The sequence below is a fragment of the Macrobrachium rosenbergii genome, chromosome 3 (assembly GCF_040412425.1).
Source record: "Macrobrachium rosenbergii isolate ZJJX-2024 chromosome 3, ASM4041242v1, whole genome shotgun sequence".
NCBI lineage: Eukaryota > Metazoa > Arthropoda > Malacostraca > Decapoda > Palaemonidae > Macrobrachium > Macrobrachium rosenbergii.
The window spans coordinates 91,859,293-91,882,064 of record NC_089743.1 but is presented as its reverse complement, the minus strand read 5'-3'; the positions used below and the strand labels follow the sequence as shown (position 1 = coordinate 91,882,064).

Below are 22,772 nucleotides of genomic sequence, written 5' to 3'. Positions count from 1 at the left end.
GAGAGAGAGATGAATAAAAAACCACAGACATTAGTTTTTAGTGTTCCTTGAAATGTAGAGAGAGAGAGAGAGAGAGAGAGAGAGAGAGAGAGAGAGAGAGAGAGAGAGACGAATAAAAAACAACAGACATTTGTGTTTAGTGCTCCTTCAAATTTAGAGAGAGAGAGAGAGAGACGAATAAAAAACAACAGACATTTGTGTTTAGTGCTCCTTCAAATTTAGAGAGAGAGAGAGAGAGAGACGAATAAAAAACAACAGACATTTGTGTTTAGTGCTCCTTCAAATTTAGAGAGAGCGAGAGAGAGAGAGAGACGAATAAAAAACATCAGACATTTGTGTTTAGTGCTCCTTCAAATTTAGAGAGAGAGAGAGAGAGAGAATAAAAAACCACAGACATTAATTAGTCTTTAGTGTTCCTTCAAATGGAGAGAGAGAGAGAGAGAGAGAGAGAGAGAGAGAGAGAGAGAGATGAAAAAAAACCACAAACATTAGTTATTAGTGTTCCTTCAAATGTAGAGAGAGAGAGAGAGAGAGAGAGAATGAATAAAAAACCACAGACATTAGTTTTTAGTGTTCCTTCAAATGTAGAGAGAGAGAGAGAGAGAGAGAGAGAGAGAGAGAGAGAGAGAGAGAGAGAGAGAGAAAAACCACAGACATTAGTTTTTAGTGTTCCTTCAAATGTAGAGAGAGAGAGAGAGAGAGAGAGAGAGAGAGAGAGAGAGAGAGAGAGAGAGAGAGAGAGAGAGAGAGAGAATGAATGAATGAAAAATAAAAACCACAGACATCAGTTTTAGTGTTCCTTCAAATGTAGAGAGAGAGAGAGATAGAGAATAAAAAACCACAGACATTAGTTTTTAGCGCTCCTTCAAATTTAGAGAGAGAGAGAGAGAGAGAGAGAGAGAGAGAGAGAGAGAGAGAGGTTAGTTACGAGTTCACCATCAAATATATTCCATGAGAACGGGCTATCCTTGACGGAGTTAGCCTAATGCTCACATAAAATATGACAAGATGATCTCACTTGTCATGAATCCTCACGATTATTATTAAGAACAGTAATTATGTGATACTAAACGCATGCTTTACCTATGTTTCCTGGATCTTTATGGCATGTTGCTTGATACAGGAAACATGCATTGCATGAAGCCATTTTGACGCTTAGTTATAAAATTGGGAAGTTCCTGCGTACTTCAAGGTCCACCTAGTACGGAATAAAATTGCACTCATACATGCTGATCGTTTGATTTATTTGTTTATGTATACATTATATGTGTAATATATAGTATAAGTCGTTGGTTCGCACTGTCGAGCGTTCGAGTCACTCAAGTACCAAACCATTTATCACTTATAATTCCCCTTCGGTGATATTCCCCAAGTAGCGAGAATTGGATATTAGGCGACATTTGCAGCTTAATGTTTGTATGCAAAAAATCAGGGTGATGTGATGAAAATTCGTATGTATATATATATATATATATATATATATATATATATATATATATATATATATATTGTAAAACAAATATTTTTACTGTTTTTAATTGTAAAACAAATAAACCTGTTTTTGATTGTTTTTGTAAACCATTGGAAAATTGAAAAAGTAAACCTGTAACTGTTTGATTGAAATTTTAAAGCATTTAAAATTGTTCAGAGTTAATTATTAACTATTATTATTATTATTATTATTATTATTATTATTATTATTATTATTATTATTATTATTTGTTGTTGTGAATTCTGTTCACTGGAGTTTGCTAAAACATTATTATTATTATTATTATTATTATTATTATTATTATTATTATTATTATTATTATTTTTCTCAGTTGCTGTGAATTCTGTTCACTGAAATTTGCTAAAACATCATTATTATTATTATTATTATTATTATTATTATTATTATTATTATTATTATTAATATTTTTCTGCTAAAACAGTATTATTATTATTATTATTATTATTATTATTATTATTATTATTATTATTATTATTACTACTACTAATCACGAATGCTCGTTGTCGCCCGCAGGTTTCTCCTTCAGTGTCTGGAGGACTTGGACACCTCTCTGAGAAAGCTAAATTCGCGCCTGTTCGTCATACGCGGCCAGCCTGCGGATGTCCTGCCACAACTCTTCAGAGTATGTATTCCACTTCCTTTTGTTGTCATTCTTCTTCTTTTTATCTCGTGGGAAAATCGGGTAGAGAATAGGCACGACAAAACCGACCTTGAAAATCCTGAGAGACTCGGGAGTGTTTTGAGTTGTGTTGGTAAGGCTCGGTCAGGTTTGTTTTGGGGTTTATCAGTACTTAACACTGGATTTTAATATTATTATTATTATTATTATTATATTATTATTATTATTATTATTATTAGACCTGCAAGCGGGCTTACAGAAAGTTTAGTGGATTTTTGATTGGCTGTCGAAAACGTGGGGGTGGGGGGGGGGCCTCTTTAGCCAGTTGAAAGAGCGCCTCCTACCCCCCCCCCCCATTCCGTTTTGACAGCTAACTAATAATCGATTATTATTTATTATTATTATTATTATTATTATTATTATTATTATTATTATTATTATTATTATTATTGTGTACGTATTACCCGAACTGCTGAAGGCCAATTTTCCGATTCTGAGAAAGTATCGTGGGATGAAGGTTCGTGCCCACGCCTTGTCCCACAGAAATTCGAATGGCGTACTCGAATTCTCCGACTTCAGCTATTATATAACTGTTTTTACGACCCAGCTTTGTTCAACAAAGCTAATGGGACAGCCAACATCATCGTGAAAGTGTTTACTGCATAGCCATCATTGTTAGTTTAGTGTTTTTGTGTTGCACTACTTCTCTAAGTGTTTTTGTGTTTTTGTGGGTAATAATTGTTCATGCTGCAATGTCTGGAGTTTTCGTCATCTTTTCCCGTTCTGACCTTGTGTGAGTCTACTCGTATTCCTGAATTTGAAAATGTTTAGTTTACCCTTTTATCTTCTTATTCTTTTATTTTATTCACTTCGCTCCACCTTTTTCCCGTTTCTAATCCAGGCTCATTTCGATAGCCTAGAGAGTTCATTAACTGTCGCCACTACAGACAGAATTTTGGTGGTACAGGACCTTTCGTGGGGCATATAAAATTACGCTGTATCTGTGTATCATTTGATGAATGCAAGGTGTGATATCATATTTACAAAGCAGCCATTGGTTAAGTGATGTTTGAAATTCGTAAGATACTTTTAACCCAAATTGTTTATAATAAAAATGATTTCCATCTCGCCCCAGTCCCGTGTTGGGATGCTGAATTCAGCATGAAAAGTAAACGATATATAGTTCTCTCTCTCTCTCTCTCTCTCTCTCTCTCTCTCTCTCTCTCTCTCTCTCTCTCTCTCTCTCTATGTGATAAGGTAAGTATTTACAAAGTAAAATTATATTCACATCGAATTATGTTAGTTCTTCTTACTAAGGGCAATGATATTGTTGGGATAACTGAATTTGTTTTCTCTAAAATGTGCATATCTCATTCAGTAACCCTAGTAGATATATGGACTAATTGACTAACTATGGTCGTCTATACCAGAGTTGGTTCAGACCAAACTGGAAAACTGAATTTTTGTATTCATGAAGTAGAGGAGTCATTCAGTAACCCTATTTAGAACTCATTCCCAAAGCAGTTCAGTGATCTGCAGTCAGTGGAACTAAAACAAAACCGAGTGCAGTGAAATGGTAGGTCCTTGTTGGAATAGGAAGAAAAAGTGCTGCTGTGAGCTGAGATTACCTCCGTCACACCCATATCTGTTTAGTGAATGGAACTTCGTGATCTCCTTAATGAAGGGTATTCAGGATATTCGTTCCTTTGAGGTAGTCACTACTATTGTCTTATGAAAGTTAGGTTTAGGGTAACAAACGTTTCTCTTTGTTTTGTGAGACTTGACCTGTGAGTTGTCTGTTTATTATTGATCTGAATGGCCAGCTGACTTCGGGGCCACTGATTTGTAACTTTATTATTGATCTGATGGCCAGTTAACTTCAGGGCCACTGAGTTGTATCTTGATTATTGGTCTGAATGGCCAGCTAACTTCAGGGCCACTGAGTTGCATTATTGATCTGATGGCCAGCTAACTTCAGGGCCACTGAGTTGCTTCTTGATTATTGATCTGAATGCCCAGCTAACTTCAGAATGTATGCGAGATAGGGGTGAATGGTGACAAATGAGTCTAAGGGTTCAACACACTGCTGATGAACCATTTAACGTTGAAGAAGTTTTTAGTCACTCGTTTCTTATCTGGAGCACCCTTGGTTGTGTGTGTGTGTGTATTATTGTGTGATGTATATTATGTGTGAATATATGTATAAAATCATACTCATATACTCATGCAGTCTATTCTAAAACAAAAGTCCACTCGTATTCCTTCCTATCCTTTTTATATGAACGTAATTCGTGCACAAGTTCCTGTTGTTAGTTCCGGATGGTTCTCCTGCGTTTAGCAGTGAGTCGATCTGCCTGTCGTTCAAAGACTCCAACTTTGCTCTTAATTCACTAGCTGAAGTTTACCAAACTGAAGTTCCGGGGAAGTTTTGATGAGATTCGAGAAAATCTGTCTTGATGCGTAGAAGACTTTGAACAGATATCTCCAGTCATTCTTCCTCTATTTATTTAAATTTTACTTATTTATTTCTTCTAACGGTTTTATTGTTATATATCTTACACCGAATCAGTTTGATTAACATCTGCAAAGGAATTACCCGAGGCACATTCTCTTTGAAGAATCGAATTCCGTCTCACTGCCATTCAGAGATCGAGTAGATGAGGGAGAGCCGAATTTAGCTCATGCATACGTACGCCTGTCATGATTAGGTCATGTTCTGTAGAAGAAATGACCTTGCCCTCTCGCCCAGCTAACATAATGGGAAATGTGCTTTGCTTGTACCTGAAGGAAAGGAATATCATTGGTTGGCATTACCAGAACTTTTTTAAATTTAATTTAATTTATTTTATTTTATTTTCATCCTGGGCACCACTGACTTCCAAAGAGGATTTTTTTTTGGTATGGTTCCCATAGGTTAGGTTACCGAATAAGGAATATAATGTCCCTGGGTAAAACATTTCTTGTGTCATAAGTACAGTATATATAAATGTATGCATGTATTATATATATTTATACACATATATAATGCTGAACATATTTCACTCTCTCTATCCCAAATCCATTTTGTTGTTGATCACATTTGTTGTTCGTGCCAAAATGACGACGTAGCTAGTCTCGCCAAGGTCACGTCATGAAAATGCAATGAGACTTGCCCAGCAGCGGGCCGGTTCTGTCCAGTGAAGTACCCATTGCGGTGCCCACCGTCTTTGGCACCTGCGGCTCTCGGGCACTGGTGGGCAGCCTTGACACGTTCGAATCACGTGGCTTCTCCGCTCACGCGTGACGGGAGTCATGTTTGTTATTGTGGCTGGGTTTTGGTTCGACTTTGCAAACAGGTGTCTATTTTGGCGCTTACCTGAGAAAGAGTCCTTTTTTCCTTGTTAGTTTTTTATTGCCTTTTTATTTTCTTGTTATTCAGATCTCTCTTCCCTTCTTTTATTCCGTCGTCGGTGTTCTTCCTAAATATTTCTCAAGTTTGGTTTTCATTAAAACGAGTTGCATTACCTTTTAATTTTGTGTGTCTGCACTGCTGTTTTTCCAGATTGACAAAAAACACCAGTAGATAGAGATTTGCAACAGTGAGGCTGAAAAAATAGTTGAAGGGAGATATAGTTGCCATGAAATTGAAGGAATGTTGTTGAAGGGTGACATAATTGCTTTGAAGCTAAAGGGAAGTAGTAAAAGGGGAATATAATTGCTGTGATGTGAAAGAAAAGTGGTAAAATGAGGACTTCAGTGCTGTGATGTGGAAGAAAAGTGGTAAAATGGGGACTTCAGTGCTGTGATGTGAAAGAAAAGTGGTAAGATGGTGACTTCAGTGCTGTGGTGTGGAAGAAAGGTGGTAAAATGAGGACTTCAGTGCTGTGATGTGGAAGAAAAGTGTTAAAATGAGGACTTCGGTGCTGTGATGTGGAAGAAAAGTGGTAAAATGGGGACTTCAGTGCTGTGATGTGGAAGAAAAGTGGTAAGATGGGGACTTCAGTGCTGTGATGTGGAAGAAAAGTGGTAAAATGGGGACTTCAGTGCTGTGATGTGGAAGAAAAGTGGTATAATGGAGACTTCAGTGCTGTGATGTGGAAGAAAAGTGGTAAAATGGGGACTTCAGTGCTGTGATGTGGAAAAAAGTGGTAAAATGGGGACTTCAGTGCTGTGATGTAGAAGAAAAGTGGTAAAATGGGGACTTCATTGCTTTGATGTGGAAGAAAAGTGGTAAGATGGGGACATGTACTGTGATGTGGCAGAAAAGTGGTAAAATGAGGACGTCAGTGCTGTGATGTGAAAGAAAAGTGGTAAAATGGGGACATGTACTGTGATGTGAAAGAAAAGTGGTAAAATGGGGACTTCAGTGCTGTGATGTGGAAGAAGAGTGGTAAGATGGGGACTTCAGTGCTTTGATGTGGAAGAAAAGTGGTATGCTCCATTAGAACTGTCCTCATTCTGAATCAGAGGAAAGTAATCCACTGTCAGGCAAGCAACCGGCCCTCATTGTTATGTATTTTACTGTATTTGATTACTTTGGCAAGAGTTTTGGCTGGCCTGCCCATTCCTGAAGCAGTAATTGGTTTCTCTCTCTTACGCAGTGGTCACACCCTCAGGGAGGTAGCCCCCCCACCCCTCCTTTCTCCTTCCCCCCCTCCTTCAGACCACGTTACGTGCTAGATGCCAAGTCCCGAGATATATTTAATTCGTGTTTGAAATGTATGTGTTGTTATTTGCTTATATGAGACAAATGGCGTTTTAGTATTTGCTTATATGTGGAGGCAAATAGTCTCAGTCTCTTCATGTTTCTTGGATCTTGGTACAGGATGTAGGTTCAGATTAGCCGTGGGATCTGTAAGACAGGAGGATTGAATAGCATTGTTATGCATTGTTGCCGTGATCTTCGTCCACGGAAGGGGAGAGTTGGGGTTGGTCCTGCAGTTGCATTGTGTCAAATTTTTCGATGCTTTGCATTCTGAGTCTCTCTCTCTCTCTCTCTCTCTCTCTCTCTCTCTCTCTCTCTCAGGTATTATTTTGGGCAGTGTCCCGTTGAGTTCAAGGGAAGTTTCATCTCTTGGGGCTACAAAGGCAGCTTTTCGCCTGTTCAGGGCCATTGCATGATCTCAATCTATGCAGTATGGTCAGTGTGTAAGCTTAAAATTTAGAATTCCATAAAAATGTGGTTTGTTCTACAGTTGCACTTGTTGATTCAGTTGGTGCATTCTCGTAAAAGCAAGTTACACAGAAAACAGTACAGGTTGGGAACTGCTTCATTCCCAGTGGAATACAGTTCGGATTGGAGCATCCTCTTCTGTGAAGCCAGAACCAGATTCGGCTAAGAAATTTCTATAAATCTTTATGACTCTAGACTGTTGTTCTTGAACCGTTTTAAATGTGAAAGAGATATCAGGTCTCAGTTAGTAAAGTTTTGTCAGCATGTAGAGATGCTTTAATGAATGCTAAAACTTTTCGTTAAACCAAATGAACTTTAAATGAATAGATGCCGTGAAGTGATAAATACGTGAACATGTAATCTATGCATAATAATAATAATAATAATTATTATTATTCAGAAGATGAGCCCTGTTCACATGGAACAAGAAGCCCACCAAAGGGGCCATTGACTTGAAATTCAAATTTCCCTGTTCAATGGAACAAGAAGCCCACCAAAGGGGCCATTGACTTGAAATTCAAATTTCCCTGTTCACATGGAACAAGAAGCCCACCAAAGGGGCCATTGACTTAAAATTCAAATTTCCCTATTCAATGGAACAAGAAGCCCACCAAAGGGGCCATTGACTTAAAATTCAAATTTCCCTGTTCAATGGAACAAGAAGCCCACCAAAGGGGCCATTGACTTGAAATTCAAATTTCCAAAGAATGTGGTGTTCATTCGAAAAAAGTACCAGAGGGTAATGGGAAATACAGAAAGGGGAGATCAGTTATTATAAAAAACAGATAGATGAACAAATTAATAAACAGATAAAAATGTAAGTAAAATATTCAAACGCAAGTTGAATTGTATTCGGGGTAGCATGCACTGCATCTGCGCTTAAACTTCTGAGGTTCCAATTGCACACCATCCCCTGGAAGGCTGTTCTGCAGTCCAGCAGTCTGTCATCAGGCAAAAGATGACGATTCAAATACTAGAAATAAGTCAGAACAAGCCCTGACCCTATAATAAGGTGATCCCTCTGCGAGGTAGCGAGAGTTAGGCCTAAAACAATGTAACCACAGGTGCCAAGACCCAGTATAGAACATTCTGATGGCCAAGAGAATTCGATGTAAAAACCTGTTATTGTGAGCTGGTGTTGGCCTGCCTTTGGAAGTATCGAGTTAGGTGCACGAAGGACTTCTTCAGATTGTACCTTGGTTCTTGGGATCTCTGGTTTCTTCAGGTAGTGATGCAAATGTCATCTGCACACAGTATTCGAAATTCTCTGGAGTGCCATAATTTTATTATGGTATTTTGTACAAGGCGAGTAATAATATTGTGAAACCGGTATTTGAATGTAGTTTTTCTTACTAGAACTGAACAACAGACTCATTTCATTCTAACCTTTCTTGAACTGTAAAGAACTTTGTAAAATTCACATTGCAAGAAGCCAAGACCAGTAGCCTTTACTTATTAAGATATATCAATAGACAGAGCCCAGGCTGGTGCCAAAACTAAAGAGTGCAGTAAAGCCTCTTGGTACAGAGTCTTACATTTCACTGTTTTTCACGCCATAATGCCTACATCAATAAATAAGCATCAGTTGGCCTTTCCTAACTCACAGACTTTGTGATCCTGCTTCATCAGACAGAGTGATCAGATTCATAAAGTCGTGTTTTCATGATTTAGATGACCCTGCCTAAGTTCTGGGCAAATTTCTCTCTCTCTCTCAAAAAAATAAAGAAAATAAATGTTTTTTTTTTTAATCAGGCAGGGAAAAGGAAGAGAGAAAAATGATTAAAAGAACAGAGAGAAAATAAATAAATTACCATTCTCATTACATTCGATGTCGCAAATAATCTGGATATATATATATAATATATATATATATATATATATATATATATATATATATATATATATATATATATATATATATATATATATATACACACATACATTTATATACATATGTGTTGTATATATACGTATATATTTATTATATATATCTGTATGTATGTATTGGTGTATACATACGTATTAATATACCCTTACCTCGAATACGTCCAGCCATACCATCCCAAGCTTACAATGACAGGCCGTTGTTTGTCATATCGCCTTATCATCATCATCATCATCATCATCATCATCATCATCATTCATTGCCACTGAAACAAAGCGGGATGCCCCCACATCAATCGAAACGTTACAGACCCGTCCAGAGAAAATGCTAATTTTTGTAGGGTAATCTCTTCAATGAGAGTAATCTGCTTGTCGCAACCTACTCGCCGACGGCGTGAAAGGAACGAAATAAAAACCACCTCTTCTCATTGAGTGAGATGATTAATGATGCCGGCGCCTGGTATCAAAGCTCTCTCTCTCTCTCTCTCTCTCTCTCTCTCTCTCTCTCTCTCTCTCTCTCTCTTTGTATCTGTAAAACTGCCTTTATGTTTCTTTATGCGTTGCGATTCCTTTGAACTTCGATATCAATCGGCGAATGCGCGGTTGCGTGCCCACGTAGATTTGTGTATGTGTTACAGACAGACAGACAGACAGACAGGTGTTTGACCTCAGAAATACCCGTAGAATGATTCTACCTCTCTTGAGGTGATGGGAGGTTACCTCGTCGAGGCCTTCCTCCGCGTGGAACAGGTAGCCAGTTGCTAAGGTTGTTCAAAACAGTGAGCGTCGTCATTTTCCCAGGAATTTGGTAAATGAAATGGCCAGTAGAGAGAGAGAGAGAGAGAGAGAGAGAGAGAGAGAGAGAGAGAGAGAGAGAGAGAGAGTGCCTGACCAGTAAAGGGAGAAAGAGCGTGAGCCATTACGTGACGAGTAAAGAGAGAGAGAGAGAGAAATGTGTGTGTTTTTTGGGTGTCATTGCCTAGCCTGTAAAAGGAGAGAGAGAGAGAGAGAGAGAGAGAGAGAGAGAGAGAGAGAGAGAGAGAGAGAGAGAGAGAGAGAGAGAGAGAGAGAGAGAGTTGCCTGGCCAGTAAATGGAGAAAGAGCGTGAGTCATTACGTGACGAGTAAAGAGAGAGAGAGAGAGAGAGAGAGAGAGAGAGAGAGAGAGAGAGAGAGAGAGAGAGAGAGAGAGAGAGAGCCATTACCTGACCGGGAAAAAACTACTATGCTCACGAAGTGAAGGATTGAATGGTAATTAAAAACAGGTAGTTTAGCAAAGCAGTTTGACAATTAGTGACTAAGAAAAGTCTTGTACATGTTTAGTTGTGAATGATTTATGAGGTACTTTCCTGCGTTCTTTGTAGTGTTATTGTTCCTTTTTTTTTTATATTTTCCCTTTTAAAGTACTTATACTTCTTCGTGAAATATTACTGCTCATGGTTCGCGTGCAATTTCGACTGCCATTCATTAGTCACAAATGCTCTCAGCAACCATTGCAGATATAAGGGCTTAACTGACAAATTCCCCTACACCTGAGTTGCGGGCAGAATGGTTTCTCTCTCTCTCTCTCTCTCTCTCTCTCTCTCTCTCTCTCTCTCTCTCTTGGGGGTGGGGGGAGAGTTGCATTTGCAGGTGTCGGAGAAACGAGCAGGCCCCACCCGCCTTGCATCATGAATGGATATTTTCTGTGGGGAATCTGTCGCCCCTCTTGCAAAGGATGTTCGGGCTGACATCTTCTTCGCACAGGTGGAACAATGGACTTCAGGCCACCTGGACCTCATATGCTCTTTATCCATTGTTCACCTCCTCACACCTTTCTCCTTCCTGCATTAATCTGTCTCGTGAAAGCTTTTGACGCTTGTGGTTCAGGGGAAACGTCTCTCTCTCTCTCTCTCTCTCTCTCTCTCTCTCTCTCTCTCTCTCTCTCTCTCTCTCTCTCTCTCTCTCTACATGAACACGGGGAAAATGTCCTATTGCTCACAGATAGAATACTCCTTGAACTCAACCAGTTGTTACCAATCGAGGTTAAATTCTCTCTCTCTCTCTCTCTCTCTCTCTCTCTCTCTCTCTCTCTCTCTCTCTCTCTCTCTACATGAACACGGGGAAAATGTCCTATTGCTCACAGATAGAATACTCAACTCAACCAGTTGTTACCAATCGAGGTTAAATTCTCTCTCTCTCTCTCTCTCTCTCTCTCTCTCTCTCTCTCTCTCTCTCTCTCTCTCTCTCTCTCTCTCTCTCTCTGAAGCCTTCGGGGTGGGATTCAGATGAAGCATCAGCTGTGCAAAGTTCTTGACAATGAATGCAAATGCATTGCAAGAAGAAGCATCTGAGGCCGATCAGCCCTCAAGTCCTTAATTCCATCATAGCTACCGAGAAGCAACGTGATGATTTTAAAAATAAATCAGTCACAGCACAGGAATATGAATCTTTGATACATGATTTTGCTTCCCACTTCAACTGATACCTTAAGGATGGAATGTCTTGAGATCCACGCCATATTTGTATATTTTCAAGTTGTCTCTGATTTCAGAACATATACACTGGCGTGTGTTCTCAGCTTACTTCAGTCTGTCAGAATAGGGCAAGGTGTATTCTCAGGGTATTTCAGATTTTAGGACATACAGTAGCGTGTATTTTCAGCTGCTATCAAACTGTCAGGATAGATGAAGGTGTATTCTCAAGTTTTCTCGCGGGATTGTGTTGTCACTTTGTTTCGAAGTTGCTTCTTTGAAATTTTCGGGAATGAAGGTCGGCAGGTGACGTCAGAGCTGCCATTGATGAGCATTTGGAATATTCTTATGAACTGAAATCATTCGGAAGAGGAATCTCCATGCCGGAGTACACCAGAACTCTGAGGTATATTGTCAAATAGAAAGAATAAGATCATTGAATAAAGAAAAAATTCAATAAAAGAGGAAACTGCTTATCAATTCTTTCCTTTTTATTTATGCCAGACCAGTGAGGAGTTTTTTCTTTTTTTCATTTCATAATTAATAGTTTGGAACTTCTTTCTCCCATCATAGTCCTGGTTTCTTCTTAATTTCAATGCTCAGTCCTCCAGATTCTCGAATGTACAGAAGGTCAGAGTCAGAATGAGAAAAAATATTAACAATAATGTGATTAATATCAAAATAGTTACATTCTGAGTAGGATATGGAGCTGTCAGTAGAGCAAATATTAATATTGCTGAAGGAGTTCTCAGAAATCCAAAACAGATATGTGGATTGTTTGTGTCCAGAACAACGGCATTCACGGTTCGCCAGTTGTCAGCTGAATGGAAACGTGCACCGTCGGTTTGGCATTTGTTCAGACTTTTTTTCCAAGGTCAAAGTCCTTCCGTAGGGCGTTAGTGCCGTCAGTGCACCTCATGCAATGCAATGTAGGCATTACGTAAGGATATATGCAGCGTGCCTTCGGCCCCTAGCTGCAACCGCTTTCATTCCTTTTACTGTGCCTCCTGTTCATAATCTCTTTCTTCCGTCTGACGTTCTACCCTCTCCTAACAATTGATTCATAGTGCAACTGCTTTGAGGTTTTCCTCCTGTTACACCTTTCAAACTTTTACTGTCAGGTTCCGTTTCAGCGCAGAATGACCTCACAGGTCCCATTGCTTGGCCTTTGGCCTAAATTCTATATTCTATTCTATTTTATTCTATTCTAAGGTCAAAGTCCGGAGAAGAAATATCAGTTGATATTGATTACCTTATATTATTCATTATGATAAAAAAAAGTGTTACACGAATGGAATACCCCTTCATCTGACGCCAGGTGCAAGGAATCAAGCTGTCAGGCAAGACCACACAGCGGAAAAGACTCGACGAATCCTGAATATCTTGGAAGAGTGGGTAAATTGATGATTGACTGTCATCGAGTTGAATGTGTGGCCGAGGCTGGGGGAGTGATTGTTATTGACAACTGGGCAAGAAGGTCAACATCACCAGACTTAACGCAATTGCCATCATCAACTCCATTGAATTACTGAATCACTGGCCTTGACCATCAGCACAATATTTTGTAGAGAACATTTTTCCCCGGTAACGTTTTACATCAGACTGTGAGATGAGAGAGTTGTCTCCACAGTGACGCCAGACTTTCCCTTCACTGGGTTAGATGTGCAATTTGGGGTTGTCTCCTGTCCACTCTTGTTTTGCCTTTTGCACTTTCTGCCTGAATTTCTACGTGGGCCAAGTCTTGATGAGGGCCTTCCTACAGGTGTGTGTGTGGCTGACTGCTACCTTATTTACCACTTTTCTGACTTGGCTGTGCTTCACCCATTCTCATTACACGTCCAAACCATCTCATTCTTGGCCTTCCTACAGGTGAGTGGCTGACTACTTCCTTATGTACCACTTTTCTGACTTAGCTGTGTTTCACCCTTTCTCATTACAGGTCCAAACCATCTCGGTCTCTTATTGTCCAGTTTATTAGATGATTCCGACGCATCACAAGGCCATTATCATTCTTAACCCAGACTTACCGAGGTGAATGAAGCTGTGTACTGTACTGCTGTTCGAACTTAATTCTGTTAATTCTCTCTTGTGTTGATAATATCGGCAATTAGGAATGTTTTAGAAGAAAGCGGGTATTTTTCGTTACCCTTTAAGCAGTTCCCGCTGGTGGTTACTCATGCGGAGGACCAGCTGTTGGTAGAAAGTGGTCCTAAAGGGATTTGTTGTGGAATGTGATGAGCGTGAGTTATGCCAAGGTCGCGCACAGTATGCCCTGTAATTTAGGAAGGAGTGATGCGGGCTCTGATGTACCAGAGTGGTGTAATCATGAATCATCATCTATTCTGAGGGAGTCGCTAGCTCTCGGTTATTGGGTCCGCAACCCCTTTTCGTCATTCTTCTGCCATTCTTTTTTAATTTTCTTTCTGTTTCCATTTTACCTGATTTGTAACCTTCCTCTCCTCAAGGAGCAGAAATGTCTATCGGTCTCTTCATGTCTTAGCCTTTCAAGGTCGTGTTTTTTTTTTTTCATTCTCTTGTTATCTTCAGTCCTGGGCTATGAAAGATTATTGGCTGCATGACCCATTGGCTTCTCTTCTTGAAAATATGATTGTGTATTGGCTGAAGATTCGGGAATGGAAAAATGCGCAGTTGCAATGAACAACCCTAACGAAGATATGATAGTTCAATGTCATATCTGAATTACGTTGAAATTTCCCTCTAAGATATGCCAAGTCAGTTGCCTTAAAAAGTCACTCATGAATTTCCAGAATATTCTTTGATGATATGTGGCTCAGAAATGACTTCTCAGAACATTCTTTGATGATATGTGGCTCAGAAACGACTTCCCAGAACATTCTCTGATGATATGTGCCTCAGAAATGACAAGTATTCATAGCTAGTAGTGTGGTCCAAGGTTATAAATTACAAAACGATAGCTGTTTTTCTGCTGACAGTAAAAAACATCGATGTTGGCAATAATGATAATTTTAACCTTGTCTGGGGAACTCCTTTGAAAAACATCATTCTCCAACTTCTGTCTGGTCTGAAGGTACTGTCAACGCCTGCCACTTCCAGCCTTGACCGTCAGTCTGTCCCTCATTCTTCGGAATGCCACAGTCGTCCATTCGCCCACGCTTCCAGGAAGCTAAGGGGTCGTTTGGTCTGTTCATTCCTGAGGTTCTTATTGATTGACAGATTTCAGATTATCTTGCTTTACGGCTGACAGGTGGCGAAGATGTATTTTTTTTTTTTTTTTACTCTGGGCGAGTGTTTTGTGTGTGTATATATATATATATACACATATATACGTACATATACACACAGACACACATTAGTAGAATTACTAAAAGGACCTCGTTCAAACTAGATGGTATCTAATGGAGTATTTATTCAGAAAAAGTTACAAGCTCTCTTGGACAGACATTCTTCATTACCAAGTATCCGTACAAAGTACTGTTTGTCCAAGAAAGCTTGTAAATCTTTCTGAATAAATACTCCGTTAGACACCATCCATTTTGAATGAGGTCTTTGTAGTAATTCTACTAATGCACAGAACAGTTGTGTATGTGATAAAGTTAATATACACGCATATATACATGTATGCAGTATATAATTACGCGTTTTGCTTCACCGAAATTGTTCGCATTATGCATGAATTTTTTCTTTCCAGAAAAAGCCTTTTTTATTTTATTTTTTTTTGCTAGCACGGGCCCTTGCTTAGATGTCTTCGCATAAACCATCGTCTTCGAAGAAGGCCGCGTAGGCGAGAGAGAGAGAGAGAGAGAGAGAGAGAGAGAGAGAGAGAGAGAGAGGGGGGGGGTGTTTTACCCGTTGCCATTCGGACCGGCAATATAATCTGCATACCATAAATAGTTCAATTTTACTGAGAGAGAGAGAGAGAGAGAGAGAGAGAGAGAGAGAGAGAATCAAATTTGTGTCAGGAACCTGTGTCCTATATTTAGAAAACCGAGTTGCCTTTTTTTTTTTCTTCTTCTTCAAAGTAACTTGCGGGGAAAAATTATTATTATTAGTTAAAAAAAAATGTTACCAGGACGATGATGTCATATTACTCAATATAATTTGTGATAGCAATTTTCACGCACATTTATTATTATTATTATTATTATTATTATTATTATTATTATTGAGGTACATTTTACATAGCATGAGGAGTGGTATACGGTAAACCATCATCTTCCTATTATTATTATTATTATTATTATTATTATTATTATTATTATATTAAGGAATGACCCTGTACGCCTTGCTGTAATTATTGATTGTATTATTGTGAAATGACATCATTTTACATATCCCATGAAAAGAGAGTACAAATTGACGTAAAAGAATAAAGAGAAATCTGCCGTATCTGAGACTCCATAACTTCTGTACAACCCCGTTGATTATTATCAAAGTTATTGACATTTTTGCTTTGTAGACGACAATCCTTAGTTCCTGCAATCTCCCACACCCACCGTGCCCCCGTGGCTGCCCGAAGGGTCTCTCTCAACTTTTGAGAGGTCATGTTCCCAGGTTGAAGGCAGGGATCGATACTTGTGTGGGTTGTTGTGTCTTGTAGTCGATTCGGCCTGGGGGGGGGGCGTGTCTCCTACGTGCCCGATGGTGCCAAGTTGCCAGCCAGTATTTTGTCGTCATCTATGCGCAAGTGATGTGTTTATCGCCCTGTTTTCTGTAGTACAACTGCATTCGTATTAGTAGTCATGACAGTGTGGTTAATAATACAGTGTAAGTATATATATATATATATATATATATATATTTGCAGTATGTATATGTGTACATTTATAAACATATAGAGGGATATACTATCAACACTGAACTGTTTCCTTTAATGCAGTGTCATGTATTGAACTGTTTCCTCTAATGTAATGTCATGTATTGAACTGTTTCCTCTAATGTAATGCCATGTATTGAACTGTTTCCTCTAATGTAATGTAATGTATTGAACTGTTTCCTCTAATGTAATGCCATGTACTTCTGTTCGCAATTAATATTTATAATATAGAATATAATGCCCTACACATACACGGTATATATGCAAGTACCAAACTTTTAATTTGTCTTCAATGCAAGCTAATCTCTCTCTCTCTCTCTCTCTCTCTCTCTCTCTCTCTCTCTCTCTCTCTCTCTCAGGCAAAAGCTGCCACTGTTTGTGTGAGAGTGCCAACCATGCCCTGGTTAGCTCAATGTCAAGAATGGTATTCTGACCCATGTGTTTTTGTATGTTTGCGAGTGTGTGTGTATCAGCAGAGAGTATTTTTCGTATGTGTTTTTTAAGGATATTGATAAGCGACAGTCTAAATTTCGTCTTCTGTGCTGAGTTATTTGGTTAAAGTGTATGTTTTTTTAAGGATATTTATATGCGACAGTCTAAATTTCGTCTTCTGTGCTGAGTTATATGGTGAAAGGGTATGTTTTTTTTAAGGATATTTATATGCGACAGTCTAAATTTTGTCTTCTGTGCTGAGTTATATGGTTAAGGGGTATGTTTTTTAAAGGGTATTTATATGCGACAGTCTAAATTTTGCCTTCTGTGCTGAGTTATATGGTTAAAGAGTATGTTTTTTTTCAGGGTGTTTATATGCGACAGTCTAAATTTTGCCATCTGTGCAGAGGTATATGATTAAAAGTTTTTTTTTTTAAGGGTATTTATATGAGACAGTCCAAATTTTGCCTTGTGTGCAGAGTTATATGGTTAAAGAGTATGTTTTTAAAGGGTATTTATATGCGACGGTCTAAATGTCGTATTCTGTGCAGAGTTACATGGCTAAAGGTTCCCCTATATGCAAATTACCACTGCACAAACTGTGATGTCCAACTCTCTTCCTGAAACACAAACGCACATACAGCAATACATAGGCACATCGTATGGTACGTTAATTCTGCCAACGGCGTGCTGACAACAGCGATGCAATGCAGACGTTGAGTGACTGCACTGATAACAGTACGTCAGAGAACAATGACCCTCCCCTGTTGCCATGGGCTGTTATGCATTGCATAATCAATTGCGCAGTTTCTTTTTCTGGACTGAGCTGGTTTGCCTTTTGGGGGCCATTGGGCTGGTAGCCCTGTGCGTTTCCAAATAGGCTTATATTGATAATAATAATAATTCAGAAAAGATCTGCCATAATTATGAAGCAGGAAACATCAGCAGTAAAATGGTTTGAATGGTTTTCAGTCGTCTATTAAGAAGGCTCGATACTCACGCTGTTGAGGAAGCAAAGCTTAATGGTAGCTCATCCGTAGCTCCCAGAGATGGCAAGGTCGTGCTTTGACAGTGAAATCTATCAAGCCTTGACTGAGTTTGTACAGGGGATCGTCAGTAGAGGGGCCATTATTTTGAAAAGTTTAAAGATAAATTGGTGCATATTTGATGAGTTTGTACTGGGGATCATCAGTAGAGGGGCCATTATTTTGAAAAGATTAAAGATAGATTGGTGTATATTTGATGAGTTTGTACTGGGATCATCAGTAGAGGAGCCATTATTTTGAAAAGATAAAGATAAATTGATGTATATTTGATGAGTTTGTACTAGGTATCATCAGTAGAGGGGCCATTATTTTGAAAAGATTAAAGATTAATTGGTGTATATTTGATGAGTTTGTACTGGGGATCATGAGTAGAAGGGCCATGATTTTGAAAAGATTAAAGATAAATTGGTGTATATTTAATGAGTTTGTACTGGGGATCATCAGTAGAGGGGCCATTATTTTGAAAGATTAAAGATAAATTGGTTTTTTTTTTATGAGTTTGTACTGGGGATCACCAGTAGAGAGGCATTTGTTTTGAAAAGATTAAAGATAAATTGGTATATATTTGATGAGTCTGTACTGGGGATCATCAGTAGAGGGGCCATTATTTTGAAAAGATTAAAGATAAATTGGTGTATATTTGATGAGTTTGTACTGGGATCATCAGTAGAGGGGCCATTATTTTGAAAAGATTAAAGATAAATTGGTGTGTATTTGATGAGAGCCAGTAAAAGAATATCATCATCATCATCAACTTCTCCAACGCTGCTTGGCTCAAGGGGTCCCCTGTGAAATTCTCCCATTCATGGCTTTCCTGTGCTTCATAATCCACAAATCACTCGTCTTCAGCCTTCGTTGTGTAATTTTCTTGTTAAGGGGGCTGGTACTTTATCATATATTCTCCCTTGAGTTGTGCGAAAGACATGTCCAGACCATCTCCATCTGCCATTGATCAATATATATATATATATATATATATATATATATATATATATATATATATATATATATATATATATATATATATATATATATATCAAATATAAGAGAGCCCATAGAAACGCCAAAGTGTGGAAAATAAGGCTATATTTCAGAGACCAAACTGTCTCTCCTGAGGAGAGAGAGAGTTTGGTCTCTGAAATATAGCATTTATTTTCCACATTTTGGCACTTCTATTGGCTCCCTTATATTTGATGGAATTCTGTTTTAACAGAAAATATTTCACAGTCATATATATATATATATATTTATATTATATATATATATTATATTTATAAGGCACTTGCGTATGTGCAGCTAAGGAATACGTGTAAGATAATTTGTATTATTAGTGAGTAATTTTACATCCACCAGCCATAGACCTAAGCGTATTGACAGACCTGTGTAAGGTGACAATGCACGAACCAATGACGCATTAGTTTACTTGGTTTAGTCACAACAGAAAAAGTTGAAAATGAAAGTTTGATGGTGATGTATTGTATATGATCAGGCTCTAGGCGACTTCCTCCATTATTGATTATTCAGAACGAACCTCTGCACGTACAAAAGCCATTCTTTTGTCCACCGTTTCCAATGGCGCTGATTTATTCTTTTCTGCAGTTAGTATAAGTATTCTTCAGACACCACCTGTCATCTTCACCCAAGGAAAACACGACAGAAGCGAATAAATGAGCAGGGGGCGAGGACAGACGGCCTAGACATGTGCAAAACGACTTTGAATAGTGGAATGGTGGAATGCGCAGGGCCATTGAACGTGCCCGAAAATGAGCGTGGGAGAGAGATTTGCCACAACCTCTTTAGGTTCATTTTAGTCAAGCATTTTTTTATTATTTAAAGTGTTTGTCAAGTTGATTCGTTTTACTTTTCCCACAAGCTTTTGCTAAGACGTTTTTACCGGGGTCGTGGAGAGTAAAAGTTCTGAGTACGCAGATGGCAGCTAGGATAGCTTACTTATAATAATTTTTAAGCTTTTTTTTGAGAAGGGGTATCGTATGACTTTAATTTTCAAAATGTGCCTGGTATCCTGCAGGACGCTTAGGGGTACTAGAATGTCCCAAAAACGTTGATGCTTTTGCGAAAGGTACAGACTGAAACATAATCCTCGTACCCACATTATGATTATAAATATATATATATATATATATATATATATATATATATATATATATATATGTGTGTGTGTGTGTGTGTGTGTGTGTGTGTGTGTGTGTGTGTGTGTGTGTGTGTAATTTATTCAAGAAGACCAATTCGCAATTAAGCAAAAATTTTGGGGGTAAAATAACCAGACGTTTTCGCGCTACAGAGTAGACATGGTACACAGAAATTCAGGCTTTCCCTTGGTTACGTAACTGTACAAATTTTGCGGGTCCACGTTGCTTGCCTCGTGTGAAACAGTGGCATCGACACAAGCCGCCCCAGGTGTGTGTGTGTGTGTGTGTGTGTGGGCGTGCGTGCCTGTGGGGTGTGTGTGTGTGTTTGTGTGTGTGTGTGTGTGTGTATAAGTGTGCTATTTTTGGGTCTTTTGATGTGTGTCCTCTTGTACTTCGAAACTTCTTCCTCTTATTATTCATCCCCTCCCCACCCCCCCCCCTCTCTCTCTCTCTCTCTCTCTCTCTCTCTCTCTCTCTCTCTCTCTCTCTTTCAGCGCTCTCGCGCGCGCTACTCGACGCTATCTGGTATCGCCTCCTCCTTCCTCTTGAAGATGAGGCTAAATTTAGACTCAAGTGTGGACTCTCTCTCTCTCTCTCTCTCTCTCTCTCTCTCTCTCTCTCTCTCTCTCTCTCTCTCATGTGAGTTGGTGCTCGTGCACCGGTGTTTGTTTGCGTAACGCGTTAGAGAAAGCGAGGATTAAAAATGTCATCTTTTCATGTCCGCTAAGGATGGCCACAGACCACCACCTCCTTTTTTTATAATGCAATATTTTGCTTGACAGTAAAGTTTTGGGCACGGTGCAAAGCACTCGGCAAGAAACTTTTTTTTATGTTTTATCATGCTCAAAATCCTCTCTTTCACGGAGTGCTTGCAGAGTCATTCCTTTATGTAATGTTGAAAGCGCTTCCTTTATCAACTGGACGCACAGAAGCGAGTTTCTTTTACGATTCGATTACCAAACAGCGTCGTCTCCTTTACTGCCTGGAAAACATCCTGTTCTTTGTTGGGGTGTGGAAAACGCACCCCTCATTTGTATTTTCCATTGTGAACGGAACTGATTCTTTCCTTTAGTAATGGGCTGAATGAAGTTAATCACCTCTATTCATATTAGCCTTTCAACCGTGAACGCCTGAGTAGTAAATGAAACGAACACTACTTTGTGACGTTTGTATTTTTGCAACTTTATTTTAACTGGCTATATTTTTAGTGCGTTGCACCGGCATTATGTATGTGAATGCAGCCGTGAACGGAGGTTATTATTAATATATACAGTATATATATATATATATATATTATATTTATATTATTTTTATATATATATATATTTTTTTATATATATTTTTTTTTTTTTTTTTTTTTTTTTTTTTGTCACAGTCATCCTATTCGACTGGGTGGTTTTTATAGAGTGGCGTTCCAGGTTGCATCCTGCCTCCTTAGGAGTCCATCACTTTTCTCACTATGTGCGCTGTTTCTAGTAGCACACTCTTCTGCATGAGTCCTGGAGCTACTTCGGCATCTAGTTTTTCCAGATTCCTTTTCAGGGATCTTGGGATCGTGCCTAGTGTTCCTATGATTATGGGTACAATTTCCACTGGCGTATCCCATATCCTTCTTATTTCGATTTTCAGGTCTTGATACTTATCAATTTTTTCTCTTTTTCATCTGCTCTGGAGTCCCATGGTATTGCGACGTCAATGAGTGATACTTTCTTCTGGATTTTGTCAATCAACGTCACGTCTGGTCTATTGGCACGTATCACCTTATCTGTTCTGATACCACAGTCCCAGAGGATCTTTGCCTGATCGTTTTCTATCACTCCCCCAGGCTGGTGTTCGTACCACTTATTACTGCAGGCTAACTGGTGTTTCTTGCACAGGCTCCAGTGGGGGGCTTTTGCTACTGAATCATGCCTCCTTTTGCACTGGCTCTTTGCAGGCGCCGGACATTCGCTTGCCATGTGGTTTATGGTCTCGCCTTTCATATTGCACTTCTTCCATCTATCGTTCTTTGGACATAGCTGGTTCTTAGGGCCTGATCGTGTGCCGCTTAGCATTCCTTATTGAGTTTCTCTGTACCATGTACTGTCCGTGCATTGGTTTGTTGTGCCATTCCTCCATTAGTTTATTATTATTATTATTATTATTATTATTATTATTATTATTATTATTATTATTATTAGTGTAACTGAGAAGTTTCTTATTTTGCTAAACAACATTTTGTCCTCTCGTTTGTATCTACAATCTGTATTCGTAGAAATCCATTGTCTTATATTTATTATTATTATTATTATTATTATTATTATTATTATTATTATTATTATTATTATTATTATTATTATTCGTGCAACGGCAATCAGTGTGAAGGGGGAGGTCAGTCACCTCACACTATGTGTTGCGCAGTCGCATGACGCAAATAGTGTGTGGTTAGGATGATATAATTCCCGTTTTCTTTACGACCTAATGACTGTGTGAGATGAGGGTTTTAATTTTATTTTTTTATTTTTATTTTTTTTTATTTTTTTTTTTTTTTACAATTCAGGTGTTACTTAAGTCTTGGGGTGATGTCTGAGGAGGTTTTTGATGGTCAGAAAAGTGAAAAAGGAGAGATGTGTGAAAATGAAAAATGTGTAAAAGGGAAAAAATGTTTGAAAAATAAAAAAAAAAAAAAATGTTTGAAAAATGAAGAATGTGTATAAAAGGGAAAAAATGTTTAAAAGAGAAAAATATGA

The 22,772-nt window shown here is 38.6% G+C and overlaps 1 protein-coding gene across 1 annotated transcript in view; it reads left to right on the top strand.

Moving 5' to 3' along the window:
• phr6-4 ((6-4)-photolyase) overlaps nucleotides 1–22,772 on the top strand; it is a 145,842-nt gene that overhangs the window by 50,074 nt on the left and 72,996 nt on the right. Inside the window, exons 2-3 of the mRNA XM_067085532.1 lie at nucleotides 2,027–2,135; nucleotides 15,791–15,802. Coding sequence (XP_066941633.1) covers nucleotides 2,027–2,135; nucleotides 15,791–15,802 — 121 coding nt within the window. The remainder of the gene's footprint in view (nucleotides 1–2,026; nucleotides 2,136–15,790; nucleotides 15,803–22,772) is intronic.